Genomic DNA, 24,880 nt, shown 5'->3' with positions numbered 1-24,880 from the left:
AACTGGTTGGGAAAGACAACGATAAGGTTATTTATGATGATTTGTTTGCCAAGACGCTTCTGTGAAACTTGTTTGCAGCGCGTGAACATGTTTCCAGAATTGTCAGTAATGTCAACAGGACTGTTGAGTTGCATTGGAATAATACACCACTTAATTCTAACCAAAGTGGAAAAATTTCAAGTGCCCCCTCCAAAAATTGAAAATCGCCCGGAAAGAGCCCTTTCCTCAGTTTCCTCTTGAAATGAAAATCTGAGCTTCCTAGAATCCGTTAAATTACAAAGAAAATAGCCAATTAATAAAATAAAACAGTTGCCAGGTCGATTGCAAAATCTTCTCATGGTTTGTTTATCTTTTTAAAAACAGGTTAACCTAACCGTTCACAACAAAAAGCTCGATTGCTTACTGAGCTGTTAACATTGACCGATGAAAGGGACAATCAAGCTGTCATTGAAAACTTGACCAACGTAAGAATAAATATATCAACCATGATAAAATTGCCTACAGATTTATTCGTCTTTTAAGCGGAAATTCAGGAATCTATACTCTAGCTGTAGATTGCCGAAATTCCACGACAAAACTGAACAGTTTAAATGAAACATTAAGTGATAAAATGTTAATCTTTCATTTGTTAATTTTTCCAAAACAGTTTGACATATTTATTTCAGTCAAAATACTCACCCTTTGTAAGCACTGAATGTCAACGCAGAGTCATTCAACTGAACCTAAAATGTTTTGAAGTACGTAAGCACTATACCAAGTTGATTTTTGTTTAAACAAACAGCACGCTAGACACTTTTTCATGTTTGCAAGCGCTCAGCCAAAAAGCTCAACCACGTATCCCGCAAATCAAAAACTTCTTACTTGGGAAAAATTTTATTCAAAGACATGCGAGTAAATTAAATATCGCCAAATGAATAGTATAGGAAAACGTTTTGCGCTATTAAAAGTGATGTCCCAGTTTTGTGGACACAACGACTTTTCCCACGTGGCATGTCAATGTTCTCTCGCGCCGAAGTCTCGACACGTCCATTCCACGTGTGCTTTAACTTGAGGGAAAAGTCAGCAACTTAATTTCGGGTTGAATAATTAGCTGTGACAGCTAAAGACAGCTAAAATCAGTTTATACGCGAAAGCGTTTGTTTTTGTGATTGTTCCCCTGCAATAATTTTCTCTCGAGCGGTCAGATCAGGACTCACGATATCAATTAAATTTGTATTGATATTATGGGAAACCGGTTTATAGCTTTTCAGGGTTCCTTTTCTTTTCCTTTTTCTGTTTTTTTTTTTCCTTTGGTGAAAAAATTTTCCAGGTTGCTAGCAATGTTTAGCTAAATAGACACTGCGTTTTGACTTCTTTGAATAAACAGTTCCTACGAAAATCCATCCGACCTTACAATGGCGCTAACGCAAATGTTTACACTGCCTTTACTTCATTGCTGCGCATGCTTTTACTCACCTAAAGTAAGAGATCAGATTGCTCGACCGCTCGCATTGGCTTTTACAACTTAAAAAAGATTATATTTGGAGAGAAAGGTTAAGAAAATTTAAAAAATACTGATGAAAATGAAATGTAGCAGTTATGTTGTGACAGAATATGCGTGTTGAATAGTTCCGAGACTGTTATAGTCTGTTGCCAGAGAAAATATTGGTTTTTGAATCAGAACTGAAATAATTCTGTCGGTATTGACAGTAGCTTACACTAAACGAGAAGTTTCGTTTATGTATAATAAAGTCAGTTCTTTGCTAAAATTTGATTTTTTTTCTCTTAATTTTCTTTGAACAATTAGACAAACAGTGTTACTGATACACCTCTCAGCCAGACACTAAGTAGTGCGTTAATAGATGTTTACGCCGTCGAAACAAAAACGTTTCGTGACAAAGACTTGGTCATTTTGTCTCTGAAAGTAAGAGGCATAATTCACCAAGGTTGAAAGCTAACCCATTGTTCTTGGGTTGATTCATGTTACATCAAAATAGCGGTTCTAAAATTGTGTCGAACTAAGCTTGTACTAGCCAGGACGTTTGATCTGTCACAAGCTGATTACACAGAAAAGCAAATTTAATTATCGCTTATTAATTGTACCTTCTAAGAAAATCTTTAGAACTAGACTGAGAGAATACATTATTTTAACAAGCCAAGATTCAAGATTTTATCAAATGTTTTTGATTCTACTCCAAAACCTCAAATTTTAAGAACAGTTTTATCCAAATTTTTAGCTTTCAGTGTTTTTCAACTAAATACGCCAAAATTTTGAGTGGGCTATCTCAGATACTTGATTACATTAATTTCTGTGGAATCTTTTACTAGTAATCGAGACTGCGCCCATTACGGTTTGCTAACAGATGGTCGAAAATTTGCTAGTTTCTTATTACTCTGTTGTCCAACACAATTGACCTAATAAAATGAGAAATGTATTTTATGACATTTTTAGAGGTCTTTACCGAGTAACAGAGCTTACTTGTTATTTTTACTCTGTTTCTAGTATTCACTTTATTAGTTTTCGGCATATTTCGAGAGGATTTCAGTATTTATATACACGAAATTTTCGAGTACACGAAAATTTTCAGTTCTAATGGGCCCTCGACAATCTTCAGTTTCGAGTTTCCTAAAATTTAATTTGCGCTCCTCCAGACCTCTCCGTCTTGAGAGAGTCAAACTATTTTTTAAAGGATCCATTCACTGACTTGAAAAGCAGCCTGTTAATGTAACAGTGGACAAAAAATGACACCCTCGTTGCCTTAGCGGGCCAAATTTCACACTGTTTTTCATATAGTCAATAGCCTTTATAACTCGGAACTCTTGACTTAAACGGGTGGCCTGTTTGTAAATATACTGTAAGGTTTTCTGTATACTGCTAGTATTCACCTTTCCCCTTCCCCTTCGCCTTCCTTTATTTATTGGTTTGTTATTTCTTTGTATTGTAAGCCCCTTCCCTTATCTTGTCAGACATTTTACAATTTGGAGGTGTTTTGATCGTCGGCATTTCGACACCCTTCGAGTGAAATACGAGAGTTCAAGCGGGGCGAAAATTTGTAGTTATAAGCCTTGAGAGGGACAAACTTGTTCAAAATTGAAAGAATCATTGTTATAAAACTGAGATTGCATGTCACAGAATGTTAAAAAAAACGGCTGCTTATAAAGTCTGACGAGGTTCTGAAATTTACTATAGTAGTTACTAGAATTTAGGCTAGGAAACAATTTCCTTTGATTCGTCCGACTTTCGTTTAGTAGTTGAACTGTTTATTATGTGTATAATCACAATCATACCTTCAATTTCCGCTCCTTGTCAAGTGACTTGCCACGTACGCCTTTTCATTCAACCACTTTCCCTTTTCACTTGAATTCTCGGACCTTCACAAAGAGTAAAATGGCAGCGCATGCTTTAAGCCGGCGTTGTTTCGTTGGTGTTTGGTTTCGCGGACTTCCTGCGTTACATCAGTGTATGACTCGTTTTGTCGCATCTCACAAAAGACCCACGCCAGCTAGAAGACAAGCATATATACCAAGCTGTGGTATTCTTGTACGCGGTTTAGGCTTTTTATCCAGCCCTCTCGTTCGATGTTGTTTTTACGTCCCTTCCGTCTTCTTGCCTTTTATTTTACTTATTTTTCGGTGTTCCTCCTAATAACTACTACTGAACAGTTCCTCTCAATTAACACTGAGAAACCTCCATTTCGCCTTCGAGATTAATTGTCTTGTCAATATTTTCTGCTTTACGGTCAGTGCCGGAAGATTATTGATTGCTAGGATCTGCTAGGCATTTTGTTTTGTTTCGCGTTTTCCGATATCACCACTAAATTTCTTTCTTACCACGCTTGAGTTCGGCAGTACGGCGGACAGATAGCGAAGACGGGTCAAGACGGTCTAACAATGCATGTGCCAAAGCGCGAAACAGCACCGAAGCATAATTCCATAGTTGGTTACCGTAATATCCTTCGGGTCATTTCCTTTGGCACTGAACTTTTCTAGAATGAAAGGCTTGAATCCAGCGTTTCTTTCACTGATCGTTCACAGTTTTCCCTCGCATTCCTTTTCAAAATCTCGACCGCCTCGCTTTTCTTCAAACTCTGCTATTATAATTGTTATTCATCATAGCGTGAATGTTTATCAAGTTTTCAGTTTCACGGAAATACTTCTGTTTCCTAGTCAACAGTGTGTGATCAGTTATCCCCTTTTCTTAGCTACCCGACTATCACCTCGTCGAGGATTTAACATTGGCCGTATTTTTTCAAGTGTCTTGTCTTGCGATTTATTTAAACTACATTCGTGTAATCAGTTAGCTTGGTAGTTACAGCTGAATATGTAAAGGTAACTCTGTGTTCAAATATAAACATTGAAATTTCACTACAGTCGTTAAGTTCATAGTCACGCTCCGGATAAAAATCAAAACTTTCGTTGTTGCTTTGCAAATTCTCAGTATCGATGACGTGTACGAAGATCAACTTCCGCACAAAGCTACCTTGCGGCTTATTAAACTTGTGAAAGGTTGGTTTTCATTGCCTGTGATCAGTCTTAAGCTTGATTTGTTGATTTTGGTTCGTCGGTCGACCCCTTTTAGTCATACGAAGCAGTTTGATGGGTACATTGACCTACATTACATCAGACATCTGGACTTTGAATGCTCGTTTCAAATGTTGAAGTGATCATTACGGATAGACAAAATGCCGTAAGGTTGAAATTTTCTAAACTACAGAACTAGCCAAGCGCTAAATGCGTAGTCTGATCAGGGATTTGAAAAGCGGTCGCTTGTATTGCCCTAAAACTTATAATTAAACGTGTCACTTTTCTTCTGGGGATTTTGCCTTTTTTTACAGCGGCTTTTTCGCCTTGAAATTTTACAACTCAAACTTCAGTCCATGAGCGAATGATTAATCAAGCCGGAATGTTTTCAAAAGGGATGAGAGGACGCGAACTCAGTTTTTTGAGACCGTTTTCACCACAGCTTCCGAAGGAGAAAAGTTCTACTAGCTAGAATTTTCGAGTTAAAATAAAATATTCGGAAAGATCAAACTGTAATAGATATCTATTAAAAAGCTTGCAAAGCCCTCTGAAATAAAGCAAGAAGCACGATTGTACCTCCAAAGCTTTTATTCAGTTGATGTTTTTGGTAAAATTACCCTAACTTTTCCTGACTCAACCGAGACAATTATCGTCCCAACTGTTGAGCTATCATGCCCTTCAATAAATAAAATTTGTCAACAGCATTAAATTTTTGTACATCGTGAGTTGATACAACCGGCAGTTGGCGAAGAAAGCGCAAAATGAACTGAAAGTAGGTTTCATAAAATACACAGATACACGAACATAAAATGCACAGATTTGCTTCAACCAGGAGCCCATGACTCATCGGCTCCTGCTTCAACTTTTTTGCCCAAGCGAAAGCGTAGAAGGGGTATGAAGATTTATTTTAATTTATACACAGTTTATTCAGTGTTACCTTTTAGCGCAAAGACATAATTTTGGAACAAGGGATATCCAACTTTTGCTTTGATTCGCGTGCAACGGGCGTATATGTAGAACAAAGCCAAACGTAAGCCAACGCGCAAATTTATTCTACAAAAAGGAATACACAGGTACTTATTTCTCGTCGCTCACGGCTTGTAATTTATATGCAACAAAGTCGACAAATTTCATTTTGTTTTCTTACCCCTGCACGCAAATGCAGAACAAGGCATACAAAAATTTTACTTCTAATTTCACTCAATGTGCTAATTTTTGCGAAGCAGGAAAATAGAGAACAGGGAACGCACTGATTTCTCTTAATTTCCACCCAAAGCTAATTATCACAGGCATCAATTCTCTCTGCGTTTTCGGTTCGCAACGCGCCTTTTGAAACAAGAACTGATACGAGATGTGTACATACTCTTTGCTTAGCGCACTCAAAGGACAACGGCATGACGAACAAAAAACACAGAAATTCATCTTGATATTCGGGCAAAGTTAAGATAAGGAACAAAGAATACACAAGATTTGTCTTTGAATTTAGCACAACGTGCATTTACAGAACAGGCCCGGGAACGTACATATTTCGCTTTGATTGGAGCATGCGAATGCCAGACATACATATTTTTCTCGGATTTTGACCATATTTTCCGACCCCCTTATTTCGGCTTAATTTAACGCACAAATGTAGAACAAGGAATATACAGATTTGTAGGAACATCACATCTTAGTGAATAAATGCAGAACAAGGCAAAAATGACTCATTTCTTCTTTGTTTCACAGCAGCGAGAAAGAGTAGAGGAAAATGGAAATTTCTCTATTTTTTAATATGCGCAAACATAAAACAAAGAATACACAGACTGAATATTTTCCCTTGATATTTACGCGTTGAGCAAACGTAGGTTTGTATTTATTTTTCTTCAAATGATAATACACAAATTTCGCGCAGAACTAAAGTAGAACAGGAAATACATGGATCTTCTTTGATTTTTGTCTAACGCGCAAAATTTACAACAAGGAAAACACAGAAGTTCTTGGCGCATATAAATGTAGAACAAGGAATACAGAGATTTCTTTTCATTTTAGCACACAAGACGAATTTAGAACAAAGGACTGAATTTGTGCATGATTTTTGTTCAACACACAAATTGAGAACAAGGAATAGACAACGCTTTCTTTGATCTTCGCAATTTTGCGCAATGTTATTTTTGTCATCACATAACGCGCTCTATAGAACCAGAAATATACAGATTTCATTTCCTGTTAACCAGACAGATTATAAACAGATTCCTCTTCGCTTTGTGCGCAGAAAGTAACTAGTTGTTGATTTTTTGGAGATACGCTTTAAGAGGGAAAGTAACACCCAGATTTCTCTTTGCCTCGTAGAACAACCAGCACACAAAGATTTCTCCTTCCTGTAAGCCTGATGCGCGTTTTAGAGCATGTCAAATGTACATTTCTCTGTAATTTCACTAGCTCGCAAATTTCGAGGAAAATATACAATGCGCTATGAAGAACAAGAAATATACCCATTTCTTTAATTTTTTAATCGAAGCGCTATAAGATACCGGCTTACATCTCAATAAATACTGAAGAAAAAACAATACCACAAGAAAGTCCTGTTTAGTAGCTCTAACACGAATAATCACCCCTTAGATTTTATGTAGTCTTAATTAAAAAATCACACCAAATTTTACAGCACAATAAACTGCACCACAGAAAGCATTAATCAGTATCTACAAAGACAAAATAGAGGATAAAATTAGTGAACTTCAGTTAAAAAACAGAATTCAAGTAAATGAAAGGAATTAAGCTGCGAAGCAAAGAGGACAATGGGGCGAATCAAAAACAGACCAAGGGAGTGGGGAAGGACTAGACAGCACAGGGGCAGGGAGAAGATGAGATACTTTCCGTACGGGGCAAGGGATTTCTTGTTTCAGTAGAGCCGTCAATCCTTTTGATCAGCGTTAGGAAATAAGCAAAAAACCTGGGTACTAGATCCAACCGGATTACAAAAGAGTCTGGGAATGAGGTAGGCTTTGCCCTTGCACCAAGCCTCCTCGTTCTTTTTTGACTGCTCCAAGGCTCTAGTAAGCCTGATGAATGCATGAGAATGCTGACACTTTATTTAATGCCTTTGTATTAGCGCGAAATTGTTTTGAAAACTTTCCCGTTTTCTTTTTTATCGTTGCCATGGCTCGCCAACGTTAATATTTTTAGGCTTTCTGCAAATTTAAATGGTTTCGGGAGAGCTGATAAAACCTAACTGATCATTACATAAACCACCTGGAGACTGGGTAGAAATGTTCAAAACTAATCTAAGGCCCCATTCACACCAACAAAACATGTTTAATTAAACCAGGTTTAACAAAATGAAAATTGATCACAGAAAGCTGAATCATTAGCTTTGACACAGGATTCAAGTAAACTTTAACTTATGCTTTCATTTGTGCTAAATCTGCAGTCAACAAAAATCCGAAAGCAGATTTTATGAGGAAAACAATTTTAAACTGTGTTTAACTAAACAGCTTGCTTAACGTGTTTAAGCCTTGGTGTGAATGGGGCATAATACTAAAGGTTAGCCACCGAATAAGGCAAATGCCGTCTACTTGAAAATTCACTAAGTTCGTTAACTTTTAACTCATATGATCAGATTTTAGCTGGATTAAAACTATTTAAAAGTGCCTTTCTGTTATATTAGGAAATGATTGTTGTTTAGTTCTTTGTATGATGTTATATCTTTTACAATGAATAAAATTGCAGCGTATGGATTGTTTTCTGCAGAATCTGCATTAACCTTTTTTATTGTAATAGTAACGGAAAATAAAACATTTCTCCTAGCAAAAGAAAATAGAAGAACTTAACTAATTCTATCAGTTTTTCTTCAACTTGAAATAACAACGACCTTGGCTTGTTTGTGTAAAAAGTACATTGCTTTGACAAAAGATAGATCGCTGAAAGATAGTATGTCAGGCTACAACAATATCAGGGTAAAAGACCGCTTGGATGTATTAATTACAGGTCATAATAAGAAACAGTTGTCTTTGATTAAGTATCAGTGCATAAAGTCTTCTCTCAATTTGTTTTCTCCCGTAATAGTGGACGTTGATTTTTCTTTATTTCTTCTTCTCGTTTCTTCTTCCTCTTCTTCTCAATCGCTTCTTTTACATCCTCCACTTTGAATCCCAGCTTGTTATCTTGCGAGTTCAGCTTAGCACTCTTGGAGAGGACGGTCTTCGGCTCCAAACTCTTCATTTCTTCATTTGCTTTTGCCTTTCCTTTCTTCTTCACCATGAACAAATCAAACTCCAGGTTACTAACACGAGTAAACTTCTGTCTCGCAATGGCGTCGATCTCTGCTAGGGTCAGGCTAGCCAGACTATCGTGACAAAGCTTATAGTTCTCGTGGTGTGGGTCGTCATACACCACGCAAACTCCCCCTGGTTGCTTGGAGAGATCCAATAGATTTTGAGCCCTGAGCCGGGGGGTGATTCCATACAGGTAGATGATCCCTCTGAAATAGGCGTTTTTGTAAAGAGTACCCTTCTTCTGCCAATCAGCCCAGATCTTGTCGACGAAAGCGTGGTGCAAGAGGAACTCTGGGGCGTTGGCTGATAACTTGCTGCACATGGTGCCGCGTTTCCCGCCAATTCTGCAGTGCATGCTGTTGTGTAAGTTGTCACGAAGTGTCGACTCGAATACAGTGAACTTATCATAGGTGATGCGAAGGCATTTGTGAATGGCAATGCAGTCTGGTGGGTTACCTGTAGAAAAAAATATTGATAATTGCTTTGACACGAGCCAGCTGGCAACGAATTTTGCCTTGGATTAAAGTTTAAACCTTCAAGGTTTGCACGTGAGACAAGACAATTAGATGAGGTGTTCTCAACTGAATAAAAGTGTAAATAAACTTTCCAGTGATTGCACTGCAAAGTTTAAACTTCATGACTCCGATTCACAAAAAAAGTGCTGTCCTTTGTGCTGTAAAAATAATACCCTTCATCTTTGACGTAAAAGAAAGCAAGGCTGTGTCAAGAGCACGTCACTCTGTCTAACTGTGTAATGAAAATCAGACGCAGATCATTAGCGCTTTTGCATCCAATCTAACTTCAATATGACTTCTTTTGTGAAGTGGAACGTCTTGGCAAACATCGTAGATACTGTGTAGCGTTGGTTCGCATTCTTTCAGCCTATTTAAAAAACGCAACGTTCCTTCTACCTTGTAGGTTGGTTCTAGGATGTGCAATACCGAAAAAGTAAAAGCCATTCTCAGACACAAAATGTTCCCGCAAAATGCAACACAGCTTTTTAGGGATCCACTATGAAATGGCATTTTGAGAGGTTTTGAAAATTATTTGCGAAACTAATTGTGCACATGTGGAGAATTGCAAATAGATTATTACTCGCTTGCAGAATAAAGAATTACCATTAAAATTCCTTTTCAGGCATCCGCCGTTAGTAAGTGACCACTTGTTTTTCCCAAACGGTCCGCTGTACACACAGCCGTCTCTCCCGCCGTTGCTTCCAAAGCCCCATGGTGCATTGCTCCAAAAGCTCATGATCTGAAAAGCAAGCGAGGCAAACAACTTTAATGATCACTTCTATAATCAGGCCTTAAAGAATTCTTCGGGGTGTGGAGACTTTAATGATCATCGAGAACAACGCTTACTCTTATAACCAGCACCATCGAAACGTATTCCTCAGCAAACAGATCTGACACTCACACTCAACATTCAGACTACGTTATTGCTCATCTGACGAAAGCTTTGACTATGGTAAAAGAACGTCTCAATTTTCCCCAACTTTCGCTTTTGTACCTCATCTTAGTAAATCGTCTACCATTTTCCCATTACTTTAATAGGTGGTTTTAAACACAAATGAATCCCTCAAATCAATCAATCAATCAATCAATCAATCAATCAATCGAACATTCAATCAGTCAGTCAACCACTCACTCAATCACTCAATCAATCCATGAACCAACCAACCAACCGTGAAGCAACCAATAAGTCAATCAATTAAAAATCTGTTAGGTAATGTCTAATTTTTCCATCACTGATCCGTGTTTTGAGTGTTGCCATCCGTGGAGCCCAGAGATTACACTGGTTTTCAACAATCAATCAGCAAAAACAATTCATGAAAGTTACTTGTCTCGCGTAGCACATGCTACTGATACCCTCAAGGTTTTTCAAAGTAATGAAATCTATTGAGAGTTACTATCCTCAATGTTTCGTAGGTGCTTTTTATTGTCTTGTAGATGGTTGTTATAACTTTTAAAGCTATCGTTGAACTACCCAAAGGAAAGCTTACAGACATTAAGTACTTTCTTGACAGTGATGCTAACGTTGCCTGTGGATGAAATTCTTTAACTGTTTCACTAAAAACATTCAGTGTTTGCCAGACGAGCTTCTTGCCTCTAGATCGTTCACTTTCTCGGGTACAAATTTTTGAAGCTGCTTGTCTCCAGATCTCTCAACTTCTCGGGTGTAAATTTTGGAAGAGGTATCATATTCACACATTGGTGTTCTCTGGAGGTATCAAGACTCACTCACTGAAGAAACGTTGATGATGATGATGATGATGATGATGATAATAATAATAAATTATTACCTGATCCAACCAAGGTGCACCGGACCATAAACTCCAATCCCAGTAGGGCATCGTCACAATTGGGTCCACTTTACGTAAAATGTTCTCCATTTCCAGTAGGTACCAGCGATGCCAGGCCAGAAACTGCCTGCTGTTATGAATGTTGTCAAACTGGTTTGTATGCTTGATGACGAGGCTCAGATAATCTGCTCTTGACGATGCTTTCTTCAGTGCGCTTATGAAGCGGTACCTGGGGTGATTGGAGAACGTGTAATCAACGCGTAGTTTATGTGCTGTCCCTAACCTTTCTCGCTAAAACGTAAAACATCCTTTCTAGCGCATTTTGGATGAAACATTCAAAGGCGCTTTACAACACTGTGTGGGGAGACTTTACCAGACTGGTTGTGGATGTAAACTGTAGGGCTTCAATTTGCACCCACAAATGGTTTCAACCGATTGTTTTTTCCATGACAGCTTAAGAGCGCAGGAATCCGTTAAGACTGCACGAAGCCGAAATATATCATAATCATAACTTAGTTCGCGCCCGTCCACCTGTGCTTTTACCCTTCCTATTTGTTCCGTTTTTTTTTTTTTTTGTCCTCTTAAAAAGAAACGGTTGTCCTGTTATAATACTCTGAAGAAGTACAAAAGTTGCTTGTGTTATTAGAAGGATCCTTTTTCATTCGAAAGCAACTACATGGGCTCATTTTTTTCACGCAGTTGATGATCTCCGTAATTTGTTTAAAAACACTTGCACAGTGGACTCTAATCAGTCAGCAATCGTGTTGCTTTTTCAACCAATCAGGGCTTGGACTACCTGCGTTTCTACTATTGGCATAGCCTGCGAATACAGCCGCCTCTCATCGCTCCCGGCCCCGATGGGCGTTTCGGGAGCGATGAGAGGCGGCTGTATTCGCAGGCTACTATTGGCACTGGTTACTTATTTTCCCGCGTTTTGCAGTGGTTGTATGTATTCCCACCTTTGGTGCGGTTGCATGTTTCCCATCGCTTGGTAATGGTTGCATACAATCTCCGACTTGGCACGTGGTAAGGTGTAATCCAATATGAAGATGGTGTGCCATTGACAAATAGGGCTACTCTAGGTCCTTTTCAGGACGGTTAGATAACCGGCTTGGCTAGCCAGAAATAAACTAAAGATCGATGTCGCCACCACTCCATTATGCGCAATGCGGTCGGCTGAAACGTTACACAGTTGTTGGGATGTTTTTACGCAGTTGCGCGCAGAGCTAAGAGGGCTGAGTAGAGCAACTTTTTCAGCTTCTTGAAGCATTGCGTGTGACGACTTTTTGTGTAAAGTGAAGCAGTAGAATTCTTCTAAAAGGAATTTCTAGTTTTTGTCTCCTTTATTGTTTGTTTAAAACGGTCTCTCGTGATTCTTTTATTTTAGTATTAAACAAGGAAGGAGACGAAAAGTGCAACAAACCTCTCTCCAGGAAGCATTCCGCTCCATTCCCGCCGCACGCGGCAAGGGTTACCCAGTTTCCCGTCACGACAAACGCGTTGCTGACCAAGATGATCGTGTACCACGGAACCTTCCTTACAACTTTGCGATAATGTTTCTGGGTAAAACATGATATAGTATGTCAGTAAAATGTACCATGCAGTACTCAGAAAGTGCAACAACCAAAGTGAAACAATCTGTTAAGGAAACTGAAAGTCACATAGCCTGAGAACATTCCAGTAACGATTCTACAAAAAAGGCGAAAGCTAACTTCCTCTTTTAAATTGAATTAGGTTTCATAATTCACATCAGAAACAAGACTTGTCCTAAGTAACTCGTTTTGCTCAAAGATTTTTCGGGTTTTGAACCTCTAGAATAAAATTGCCCAATCATATAAGTGCGAAGCGAGAACGCGTGGAGTCAATAGATGTGCTTGAAAAGTTGAAGGCTGGAGGCTACAAAGTGTCAGCTGCTGTTATATATTTTAGAGCGTTTTAGAACTGTTTTTCTCGATTACCTCTGAAAAATGCATGGCTATCCCAATTTTAATTTCTTTTTGGATTCCAGTAGCCTTTGCTGAGATCTGCTTCTCAATTATGACGTGCAGTCATAAACTGCGCAAAATATATCTGCATTAGGAGCTAAACACCGTCCTAAACTCAAAACCAGAAGCGAGCATGGTGTAGCATGCAGATCTTAATATGGGCTACTAGAATCTTTAAAGAAAATTGAGGGTAACGGGGCATTTCTCAGAGATAATTAAACAACAATTATTCTAAAAAGTAGTAAAATGGCGTTTTGTTCCAAACCGAAGCTTTATTATCCCTGAACAATGTACCGTCACCCCCAATTTTCTTTTTAAATATCAAGAGTACTTGCTAACTTCTGCTTTCTCCGTAATGTTTTAAACCGTGCAAAAATATTTCCATACAAAAGAGGATAAGCTCCGTATTAGTCACAGGCAGCCCAAGCTCAATATCAGGATTTGTATGGGAATACAACGGATTTGTGTTAAATGGTAGAAACTAACATTGTTTTGTCAATAAAATCAACTTACCCTGTTTCTACTTGTATTCTTTGTCATTTACCAGCTTTTCAAGCCGATTCGAAGCGATTTCGGCGAGTTAGCATCATTCGGGTTTCCACTGTTAAGTGTAACGAAAGGCCGAACAGTATTTCAGCCATGCCTGAAGCACGAAACGGAATAAATCCGTTGAAATCATCCCTAGTGTTCCAATTCCTTCATAGAATCAAAGTAGAGATGCATACCTATCCTGCCAGTGCACCTCCGACTCAATTGAAGCCGTATCACGTTTGCTAGAAAGATTTTCTTTCAAGTCAGCTCGCTTCTGAGATTTCGAAGATGCGCGGCCAGAACGTTATGGACACATTGAACGTTCGAACAGCACGCTGGGTAACAAGAGTTCTCTGGCATGGGGGAACAGCGGCCAGCATGCAGTTGTCCACAGGCAAACAGATTTGTTCCCGGGGCCTCCTCGTGTGTTACTACCGGACTATTCAACCTAAATTTCCGACACAGAACCAAATATATGGACAACCTGTTGTCCTTTTCCCCGGAAATTTGGAAATTCCTCGAATTTTCCTTTCCATCGGTCATTCCATTTCACCAGATGCTCAGCCCCAGTTTCTTACGTGATTTAAAAGTTACCCTCGCGTTGTCTGAATAAATTTACCCATACTGGCAATTGTCAACCCTACAATATGGGTACCCATGGACCAATATTGGCCAACATAGTCATGCATGAACCAATATTGGCATATAAGGGTACGCAAGGACCAATATTGGCCAATATAGGTACCTATGAACTAATACTGGTCAATATAGGCACCAATAAAAAAGTATTGGTCAATATGGGTAGCCATAAACCAATATTGGCCAATATAGGTACCCAGGAACCAATATTGCCCAATATGGGTAGCCATATACCAATATTGGCCAATATAGGTACCCATGAACGAATATTGGTCAATATAGGCACCAATAAAAAAGTATTGGCCAATATGGGTAGCCATAAACCAATATATAAACAATAGCCTCCATTTGGCGCGAAAATATGCTCAGATATTTGTCCGCGGACATTATCTGTTCCGAGAAGCGAACAGTTTTCCGAGAGCGAAGCTCGAGGAAAACTGTGAGCTTCGAGGAGCAGATAATGTCCAAGGACAAATATCTGAGCATATTTTTAAAGTCAAATGGAGGCTATTGTGTTTATTATCCTTCAAATATTTTTCGCAACATGCGGGAATCTCGCGGGAATCGGCAGGATCTGCCATTCTGTCATATGTCAATCACGTCAAAGTTTGTCAGTTGGCTTCCAAAATCTCCACGTCAGATTTCGCTTCAGGTCGAAAGCGTTTGTTTGAGGAAAAGGTAAAACATTTGAAAGAAAAGTAAACTTGTTTAATTCCGTGAAAGACAAAAGCAAGATACAAGTTGCGGATAAGGTTACAGGGAATCTAACTACCTCTCGAGAACAAGCTAAAGATCCCTGAAAGCGAAAAACTGTAAAGTATCGCATTCCGTAAAAAGTGTAAACTGCCGTCGACGAAACAGCCGGCGCTTTGTCGTTCTCTTCCTTTATCTCGTGTTCAATTGGAGCAGCACTTTATATCGAAAATACAATTGTGGAATTTGCTAGCCGAAAACGACCTGTGAAGAAAACCTGCAGTCGAATACGACGCCACCGGTTGTTTTTGCTGGATTTCATCAAAGCGCTTTCTTTACTAACTTGACATTGAATGGAGCCAGCAACGAAGTCGTTCACAATCACTGAGGATTAAACTTGTTGCTCGAGAGTAGGACAAGCTGCTTCTCTTCGTAGAGAATTTCGACATCTCGGGGTATCATGGCTGGTTTTTGTTTCGTGGACGAGATTTTATGTTCGCGGGCGATCTCGACCAGGTGAGCATTGATAGCATCATTTACCGGCTTGAACTCTGTCAGTAATGGCACTGAAATTTATGTTTTCGTTATTTAAATTCCTTATATCCAGTTCAGCACGAATTGCTCTCATTGAATTACAACTGTAATATTTGCCGTCGTGTGAGCGAGCTTCGAGCTTATTAATTAAACTCGTTTAATAGCTTGTTGATGGCTTTTTCATTTCGCCAGACTGAAAGAAAACCATAAATACTCTTAAATGAGATGGGCTAAAACTTTTCGCCTTTCATATTTTTCAGTTTTACCACATTTTTAAATCACTGACTGTTAAACAGAGTTCAAACCAAGAGAAAATGTCGCAAATACGAGCTTGAGTATTTCAACATTTCGTTTACGAACAGCTTACCGTCAAAAACGTTTAGAGCGTATGTTGTTTTCTGGTACTGGTTTATCGACCAGCAGGTTTATCTCTTCTTCTGTCACAAAAGCAAACCGTTTCCCCATCTTAACATTCATTTTAATTGCAAACTTGACGCTTCTTGAAGTTTTTGAAATTGGGGAATATCACTTGGGGAATATCCTCGGATATTCCCCAGTTTTAGCTGGGGTATATTCGGTCACGTGAGGCGTTTAGACCAATCGCGCGCGAGCGAAAATATTTGATGGTTTATAATGGCCAATATAGGTACCCAGGAACCAATATTGCCCAATATGGGTAGCCATATACCAATATTGGCCAATATAGGTACCCATGAACGAATATTGGTCAATATAGGCACCCATGGAAAACTATTGGCCAATATGGGTAGCCATACACCACTATTGGCCAATATTGGTACCCAGGAAGCAATATTGCCCAATATGGTTAGCCATATACCAATATACGTAACCAAAGACCAATATTGGCCAATATGGGTACCCAGGGACCAACATTGGCCAATATAGGTACCTATGGACCAATATTGTCCAATATGGTTACCCAGACACCAATATTGGCCAATATGAGTGCCCGGTGACCTATATTGGCCAATATTGGTCCATGATATTGGCCAATATTGGTCCATGGGTACTCATAGTGGCCAATATGGGTCCCTGGACACAGGTATTGGCCAATATGGGTGACCAGGGACCAATATTGGCCAATATGGGTGACCATGGACCTATATTGGTCAACATGGGTCCCTGGGCACTAATATTGGCCAATATGGGTGCCCAGGGACCAATATTGGCCAATATGGGTACCCATGGACCAGTATTGGCCAATATGGGTACCCGGTGACCAATATTGGCCAATATTGGTCCATGGGTACCTATATTGGCCAATATTAGTACCCAGGGACCAATATTGGCCAATATGGGTTCCCAGGGACCAATGTTGACCAATATGGATACCCAAGGATCAATATTGGCCAAGATTGGTCACCGGGTACCCATATTGGCCAATACTGGTCCATGGGTACCCATATTGGCCAATATTGGTACCTGGGCACCCATATTGGCCAATATTGGTGCCTGGGTAACCATATTGGACAATATTGGTCCATAGGTACCTATATTGGCCAATATTGGTCCCTGGGTACCCATATTGGCCAATAGTGGTCTTGGTTACCTATATTGGCCAATATTGGTAAATGGCTACCCAAATTGGCCAACATTGCCTCCTGGGTACCTATATTGGCCAATATTGGTGTATGGCTACCCATATTGGCCAACACGTTTCCATGGGTGCCTATATTGACCAACATTTGTTCATGAGTACCTATATTGGTCAATATTGGTCCATGCGTACCCTTATATGCCAATATTGGTTCATGCGTTCTTTTGTTGGCCATTATTGGTTCATGGGTACCTTTATTGTAGGGTCGACAATATGCAGTATGGGTCACCATGGAGCAATGTGGGCTGCTCTTGACTGGGTACTCAGGTATATTAGTGACAGGTGGCTTGTTGCAAACGTACTAAAAGTGAGTCCCTAAAATGTCCAACTTCCCAGTTCTTAACGGAGAAGGGTTCATAATTTTCTGCATAAATTTCTAGGTAGAGGTCCCTACCAAAAATTTCTAACACCAAAATAGTTCCTTATCGGCAATTTCAAACGTTCGCGGCTCCCCGTCACTAATATCTCCGAGTACTCTTTCTTCCCAATCTTTTTTCTTGTTATTAAAGCGCTGATTTTTCCTTGTATACTAAAATGCTTTCCATTTGCCAGAAAGGACCATCTTGGCCAATCAGTTTGAAAGTAGAACGAGAAATTTTGAAGAGTCAGCTCTAAAGATTCTTCAAAATGCATATTTTGGAAATGGTTTGCCCCAATTTGAAGGAGCTTGAAGGTGTGCTTTCTTTCAGCGGAAGAACCAGTCTTCGGCCACCCAGTTCGGGCAAATGGAAAGCGCCTCTAGTTTGCTATTCTTTCCTGTACCTACTCTATAGTATATTCCGGTTGTTTTCAACGTGATGCACAACAGCATGTTTTAGCTCTGTTTTATTGCTCTGTCTGTTTTGTTGTCGTTTTTGTTTGCCACAAGGAAATATTTTAGTCACTGTTCTCACGAGCAAAGAACATCGAATTAAAACTGTCAACAAGAATTTGGTCATGCACCTGAATCGACGCAAGATCGAGCAAAAACACACTTTTTTATAGAAACTCTCAACAACCTGCTGTTGTGCATCACGCTCGAGGCTGTCACATGAGATTTGCTGGTGATTCCTGTAGACAAACGAAGAGACTTTAGGCAGCCCACGGGCTGCACGTTTCCAGTATGTTTTATTATTTAGAGAACCGTTCTTCTGTTCTCTTTGCAACTGAGGATCCAGCCGGAAACCACGTCATGTGCTGCGTTAATCGAGTCCGCAGCAAGCATCACAACTGCTCCCGCAGCGGTGGCTTCACTTTGACGGTAGGACGCGAATCGTAATTCCACCACAGATTCCAGGATTTAAATGTTTTGGTGAATGTGGAGTGTCATTTACGTCTATTGGTGTGCTTGCCTGGTCAAGATTAAGGACGGCTTGCAAGTGACGCCAAGCGAAATCGAAGAAAACCAAAACCGTTATCCTGGAATGTACATTATAACATACTCAAGATTAAACCTATAAAACTGGATAACAACAACAAAAAAAACAACAACAACAACAACAATACTTATCTTTCTTTGATATACTGAATCACGGAAGGCCAGTGAACGCGGTGGATTTACTGGTGACTTTCAACTTTGCGAATCGATCAGCACTCATTTTCGTTCATAAACGAAGATCTGAGTTAACTGTCAATCTGAATGAATAACTTTTCAAACTCGAATACTGCTAAATTTGAATGTATCATATGCTAAAAACCTCATGTTTCGTGCATTCCAACACGCCATGCAAGCTAATTAGCCTTTTTACTGGTACTGCTACGTCGAACAATTAGCGTGAACAAAGTTTGTCATATGATTAGTAATAATTCGGTAACTTTTACAAAGGAAACTCATCGAATGACAAGTATGATTAGGTTTGAGTGATTGAAAGAAACGAATGAAACAAAAGGCGACAAGTGAACACAAAAGAAACGACTCCATTGATAACGAAAAGGATGGTGTATACAAATGTGCTATTATAATGGGGGCTTTTTCCCGCCACCCGTTTTTAAAGAGGCGCTCAATGGATACTCGCCCCCAGAGCTCTTTCCTGACTCTGTCGTGGGGGTGATTTTTATGAGATGAGATTCCATGACACTAGATTTTTCACTGGCGAATCGTACAGCATTCACTTGCGTTCAAAACAACACCTGAACGAAAGCCTTAACAACAACTGGGAAGAACGAATTACTTGTTAAGACCGAATGCTGCTTGATCAGTTGGAATGTGTCAGTAGAAACTTCACTTTTCTTGCATTATTTCTAACACGTCATGCTAACTTCTCTTTTTATTGGAACAGTCACAATGGTTTTTTTAAGTTTGAATGGAACACAAATATTCAACTGGTTGATATCCTCAGTCAGGGTATGACCAATAGGACGGAAAATTCCCGGAATTTCCAAATTTCTGGGAAAAAGGACGACAGGTTGTCCATATATTTGATTCTGTACTGGAAGTTTAGGTTGAATAGTCCGGTACATGTAATAATTTTGATTGGTCGATGGAAACAATGGTCTTTTGACGGTCTTGACAAAAAGGACAAGAGGAGGCCCCGGGAACAAATCTGTTTGCATGTGGACAACTGCATGCTGGCCGCTGTTCCCCCCGTGCCAGGGAACTCTTGTTAACCAGCGTGCTGTTCGAACGTTCAATGTGTCCATGGCGTTCTGGCCGTGCATCTTTCGAAATCTCAGAAGCAAGCTGACTTGAAAGAAAATCTTTCTAGCAAACGTGATATGGTTTCAATTGAGTCGGAGTTGCACTTGCAGGATAGGTATGATCTGTACTTTGATTCTATGAAGGAATTGGGACACTAGGGATGATTTCAACGGATTTATTCCGTTTCGTGCTTCGGGCATGGCTGAATACTGTTCGGCCTTTCGCTACACTTAGCAGTAGAAACCCGAATGACGCTAACTCATCGAAATCGCTTCGAATCGGCTTGAAAAGCTGGTAAATGACAAAGAATACAAGTAGAAACAGGGTAAGTTGATTTTATTGAGAAAACGATGTTAGTTTCTACCATTTAACACAAATCCGTTGTATTCCCATACAAATCCTAATAATTCAACGGTTCTCTGATATTGAGCTTGGGCTGCCTGTGTATTAGTAGGCATGGGCACGACCCATAGGAAACCCGAGTATCTCAAGATGCGCAGAACGAACGCACAGTAACAAAAGTAGGCACTGTCCTTAAATGGCGGCAAAACGAGCTGCTCAATTTTGTTCGTTGCTGGGCATCTGCATTTGTTCCACAACCTATATATGTCATCCGATAAACGCTTGGGGGTTGGGGGTTAACATAACAAAGCATGCACGAGAACAACTTGCCTGTTATCACCAAAAGTAGGAGTAGAATCTTCATTTTCTTTCTGTAGAAATTAAAAAAAAAAACTCTCAAAACAATTGCTGGATGCGCAAGGAAGATTTTTCAGCTTAAGTACTTATATCAGTTAAGCAAACGTGTCTAGAAATATGTTCACAGCATCCTTAATGGAAATAAAACTGCTTAAGTCTCCGGCACCTATTCGCCAGACAGCAGGCTATTCATGAGTTGTTTTCCGTTGCCAAGTTTAAATCTGCACTAAAAGCGTATATCATTTTAGAATGTTAAAGGTATATTACTATGATATGAAAGTGTTCTCGTGCGATCAAGAAGAGACTCGAGTGGTTAATTGATAGTTGCTCGCAAATTGTGACCTTTACCGCGAGTTAACAATGCAAATGGACGTCGTTTATTGATAATATGCACAACTAAGGGAGAAGTCATAAGTCTGCATTGGCTCGTTTTCATAATTACAACATATTTCGGTCTCTGCATGAGACACAACAGTAAAAGCTGGCAATAAGGTGCATGGTGCGCATTACAAGAATTGTTTAGATAAATTTTAGACTAATGTCCGTCTTTGCTAGACGCAATGAACAGTCCGATGCGATCATGTAGAGATACAAGGTGTAAATTAGATCATGTTTTTTCATTCTTTAAACCAAATGAGCCAAGTCTGACAGCAGGCAGTCATATTCTGATATGAAGAAATTGTTCTACGTTTGTCATTTTATCTCGCATATGTTCAGTAACTGCCTTGGTATTTTTTAAACCGCTTGTCATGCAAATATTCTTTGTTAAAAACAAACAAAGTGACTCCAGTAGATATGCTTAAGCTTTCTCACTAAAATCACGTCAAAATGATTTCAAACCATTCCAAAGGTTATCTCTATTTAAAAGAAAATTGGACAATGAGATTTGCTCGAGCGGAAACCAGCGAAATAATTTTAAACTTAAAGGACCAGCAAGTTTCATTCAGACACGTTTTTCAACTGATGCGAAATGTTGACCGTTGTTTGTTTGGAAAAGAAATTAAAATTCATGGTCGATCCCTGACATTTTTCCAAACCTTGGAGCTCACGAAATTATCAACCATCTGGACCGAAAGAATACATCTTAATTACAGAAACTGAACACACAAGAGGCAAAGGAACAAGTGTACTTACGCTATATAAGTTTCCCTGACCGCTAAGCAGTCAATCCTAAGGGAATCAACTCTCTCTACGAAAGAATTTAGAGATGCTTTCTGAATTGCTTACCGCTGTTTGCAATACTAGCAGGGAGCTTTAACCTCATGCATAATAAATTTGGTGACTGTGTCAACATTTCTTTTTTCGGTAAACTAATCTTCGTTGGCTCAGAGAAAATCTTGTCTGTCAATCATGTGGGGTAATAGGCCTTCGCTCAACGTAGGCAGGCCAGATTGCAATAACTTCATATTAAATTCGAAATTCCGGCGTCCAGTTGTACTAACAACATTGTATATGCTACGTTTGAAGTTTTTAGAACTTTCTGTCCGCCTATGTGAGCGCTTTTGTTAGGGATTTCGTACGCTAAGAATCATGGTTTAAGGTACCAGTCGAAATCTTTTTCGGTACGTATACGGTGAATTGCACTTTTCTAAAGAAAAGCTATAGTAACAGTAGTAAGAGCAACCTGAAGTCCCCCTCCCCTCCCCTCCCCTCCCCTCATAAAAAACCCCACGAAAACAATTTTCAATAAGCCATCACCTCCCGGCTCCGTCATGAAACAATAACTTTAATATCCACTTGTCAAATCGCGATCCATGGTGATAACGGATTTTAAATTAGTTATCCACTATATTAAGAAGCAAAGACTTAGAAAAACATTTGACTATAAAAAATTGCGATAAAACATTTCGTAAAAACATTATAAAAAGGTTAAAAAACACACGACGTTTCGATGTACATTACATCATTATCAAGTGAAATTAAAAATGCAAGATTGCGGCTATAAATACAAAAATGGACAATAGATATTAATTAAAATAGTAGCATTGAAGAATGCTACCGGTTAAACAAAAAGTTTCGCACGTATAGAGTCCGTTTGAGTGTTCAAGCAAGGCTTAAGTTTCTTGATGTACAGCATTTCAAATACCAAACAATCAAATTTGCTCTGACACTTTCTCAAGATGTTAAAATGGCCCTGATTCAATAGGTGTTTGCTCCCGTGAGCTTCAAGAAAATGTTTGCCAATTGCCGAGTTCTTGTGCTCAGCAACGCGTTGAAAAAGGTGTCTGGCTGTATAGCCGACATAATCTGCATCGCACAGATCACATGAGAAATAGTAAACAACGCATTGCTGATTCACAATCGACGGCTTAACTTCCCTAGGCTTAAGATCATGTTCTAATTTCCTACTAACAAAAACTGGCTGCAATATGGGGCCAATCTTATTACTTAGGTCGTTAAATTGCCTGCGAACCGCATTGGCAGCTACTTGATCCTTGAAAGGAAGGATAATTCTGATCTTACGACCGCCTTCAGGCTTCTCTTCCGCTGCCTGTTCCGATACATTACGAAGAAAATTACTAATGATGGAATCTATGAGAGCCCTAGGATAATCTAGGCGACTGAAAATTGAGCGCAATTTGTTACATTCTAAATTGAAAGCTTCTGTTGTGGAACATAGAGCGTACGCGCGATGTAACATTGTTTTCACTAAAGACACCTTGTATCGTTTGTCGGTATGGCTATGGTAATGCAAGAGTAAGCCACTGTTCGTTTGTTTCCTGCAAACTTGAGTTTCAAGTTTAGTCCCACACTTGATGATTTCAATGCCAATAAAAGGAATCCTACCACTGACAGGGAGTTCCATTGTAAATTTCATGCTGGGATGGAGACCATTCAGAGTATTGAGAAACTCAGAGGCAGCGTCACCACTAGGCATTTTAGCCAGGGTATCATCCACGTAACGTTTGTACAGGTCAGGCATCAGACCATCACGGGAGAGCTTCTCTTCCAGGTGACACATAAAAACATTAGCCATCAGAGGACCAAGAGGGGAGCCCATGGCCACCCCATCAGTCTGTTCGTACAAAAGACCATTGAACTGGAAAAGCTGGTTGGTTGTAGCAATTTCCAGTAATTTGGCAAGCTGATCCTTCTGCAAGTTAAGGCCGTAGGTCTTGTTGAACCAATCGTTGGTGAACGCTTTGTGGACTAGGATGTTAATCGTCTCACTCAAAGGTACGTTGGTGAAAAGTGATGTCACATCATAGGAGACTAAGATGTCATCCTCATTCACGGAAATGGTACGGATTTCATCAGCAAAAGCAAAGGCATCAGTGATTGTGTAGTCATTGATGGAGAGTGGCTTAAGTTTCTCTTCGAGCCATTTGGCGAGATTGTAATTGTAGGCGCCAGTTGCTGATAAAATGGGTCTCATACTCAGTGTGGCTTTATGGGTCTTCGGAAGGCCATACAAGTGTGACAATCTGGAACTCTTCGGAGAAAGCGAGTTAGCGATCTCTTCAGGTAGAATTTGACGTAAGGCTGTGCGCAACTCTTTTTCTTTCTGTAAGAGCGGGTGGAAATGTTGAGCTGGACGTCCACGCCTCTTTGGTCGCTTTTCATCAACATGTACGAACTTAGAAGTGTTATCGATTGAAGCAGCGCTTAGAAGACGGATGTATTCGGTTTTGTCCATTACCACTACGCCAGAACCTTTATCAGGCTTGGTGATTATGATGTCGTCACGTTTCTTCAAGCGATTAAGAGCATTCAAAAGAGCCTTTGGTGGTTTGGGGCTTGTACGATGGATATAGTTCAAGGCGATTGAGCGTAGAGTTGAGCTTGCCAGTTCCTTCTCAGAATCATCCAACAACGGCTCTATTTTCCAATATGCTTTCTCAAAGCTCGCATGTATGTCGATGGGCGAGACCTTTTGTGGTACTGGTACACTATTTCTCATGTGATCTGTGCGATGCAGATTATGTCGGCTATACAGCCAGACACCTTTTTCAACGCGTTGCTGAGCACAAGAACTCGGCAATTGGCAAACATTTTCTTGAAGCTCACGGGAACAAACACCTATTGAATCAGGGCCATTTTAACATCTTGAGAAAGTGTCAGAGCAAATTTGATTGTTTGGTATTTGAAATGCTGTACATCAAGAAACTTAAGCCTTGCTTGAACACTCAAACGGACTCTATACGTGCGAAACTTTTTGTTTAACCGGTAGCATTCTTCAATGCTACTATTTTAATTAATATCTATTGTCCATTTTTGTATTTATAGCCGCAATCTTGCATTTTTAATTTCACTTGATAATGATGTAATGTACATCGAAACGTCGTGTGTTTTTTAACCTTTTTATAATGTTTTTACGAAATGTTTTATCGCAATTTTTTATAGTCAAATCCACTATATTAATTAAGTTATTCATTAGTTTGCGCGCTACCGTATGACGGGTTTGTATGTAATTCCTGTCAACGGTAATGCTTTCTAAAATTCTAAAATGTTCATTGTCCGTAACAGCATCTCTGCTACTTGTTGTTTACAAATAAATACTTGAGTTTATTA

At 39.5% G+C, this 24,880-nt stretch overlaps 2 protein-coding genes across 2 annotated transcripts; both read right to left on the bottom strand.

Moving 5' to 3' along the window:
• Window positions 1-6,970: 6,970 nt before the first annotated feature.
• On the bottom strand, window positions 6,971-21,752 carry LOC146466890 (uncharacterized). The gene is made up of 6 exons (XM_085126632.1): window positions 21,503-21,752; window positions 20,342-20,382; window positions 12,476-12,611; window positions 11,053-11,281; window positions 9,869-10,004; window positions 6,971-9,206 (listed from the first exon to the last, which is right to left on the bottom strand). Exons 2-6 carry the CDS (start codon window positions 20,373-20,375, stop codon window positions 8,518-8,520), a joined length of 1,224 nt encoding a protein of 407 aa, XP_084982758.1. The 5' UTR covers window positions 20,376-20,382; window positions 21,503-21,752; the 3' UTR covers window positions 6,971-8,517.
• Window positions 21,753-22,254: 502 nt separating this feature from the next.
• On the bottom strand, window positions 22,255-24,242 carry LOC146466889 (uncharacterized). Its single transcript, XM_085126540.1, has one exon. The coding sequence runs from the start codon at window positions 24,003-24,005 to the stop codon at window positions 22,371-22,373; it is 1,635 nt and encodes a 544-aa protein (XP_084982666.1). The 5' UTR covers window positions 24,006-24,242; the 3' UTR covers window positions 22,255-22,370.
• Between the last annotated feature and the right edge of the window lie 638 nt (window positions 24,243-24,880).

The sequence above is a fragment of the Pavona decussata genome, unplaced genomic scaffold (genome assembly GCF_977016875.1).
Source record: "Pavona decussata unplaced genomic scaffold, jaPavDecu1.1 SCAFFOLD_140, whole genome shotgun sequence".
NCBI lineage: Eukaryota > Metazoa > Cnidaria > Anthozoa > Scleractinia > Agariciidae > Pavona > Pavona decussata.
Note: the sequence above shows the minus strand (reverse complement) of the source record. Positions and strands in the feature narration are given on the sequence as shown.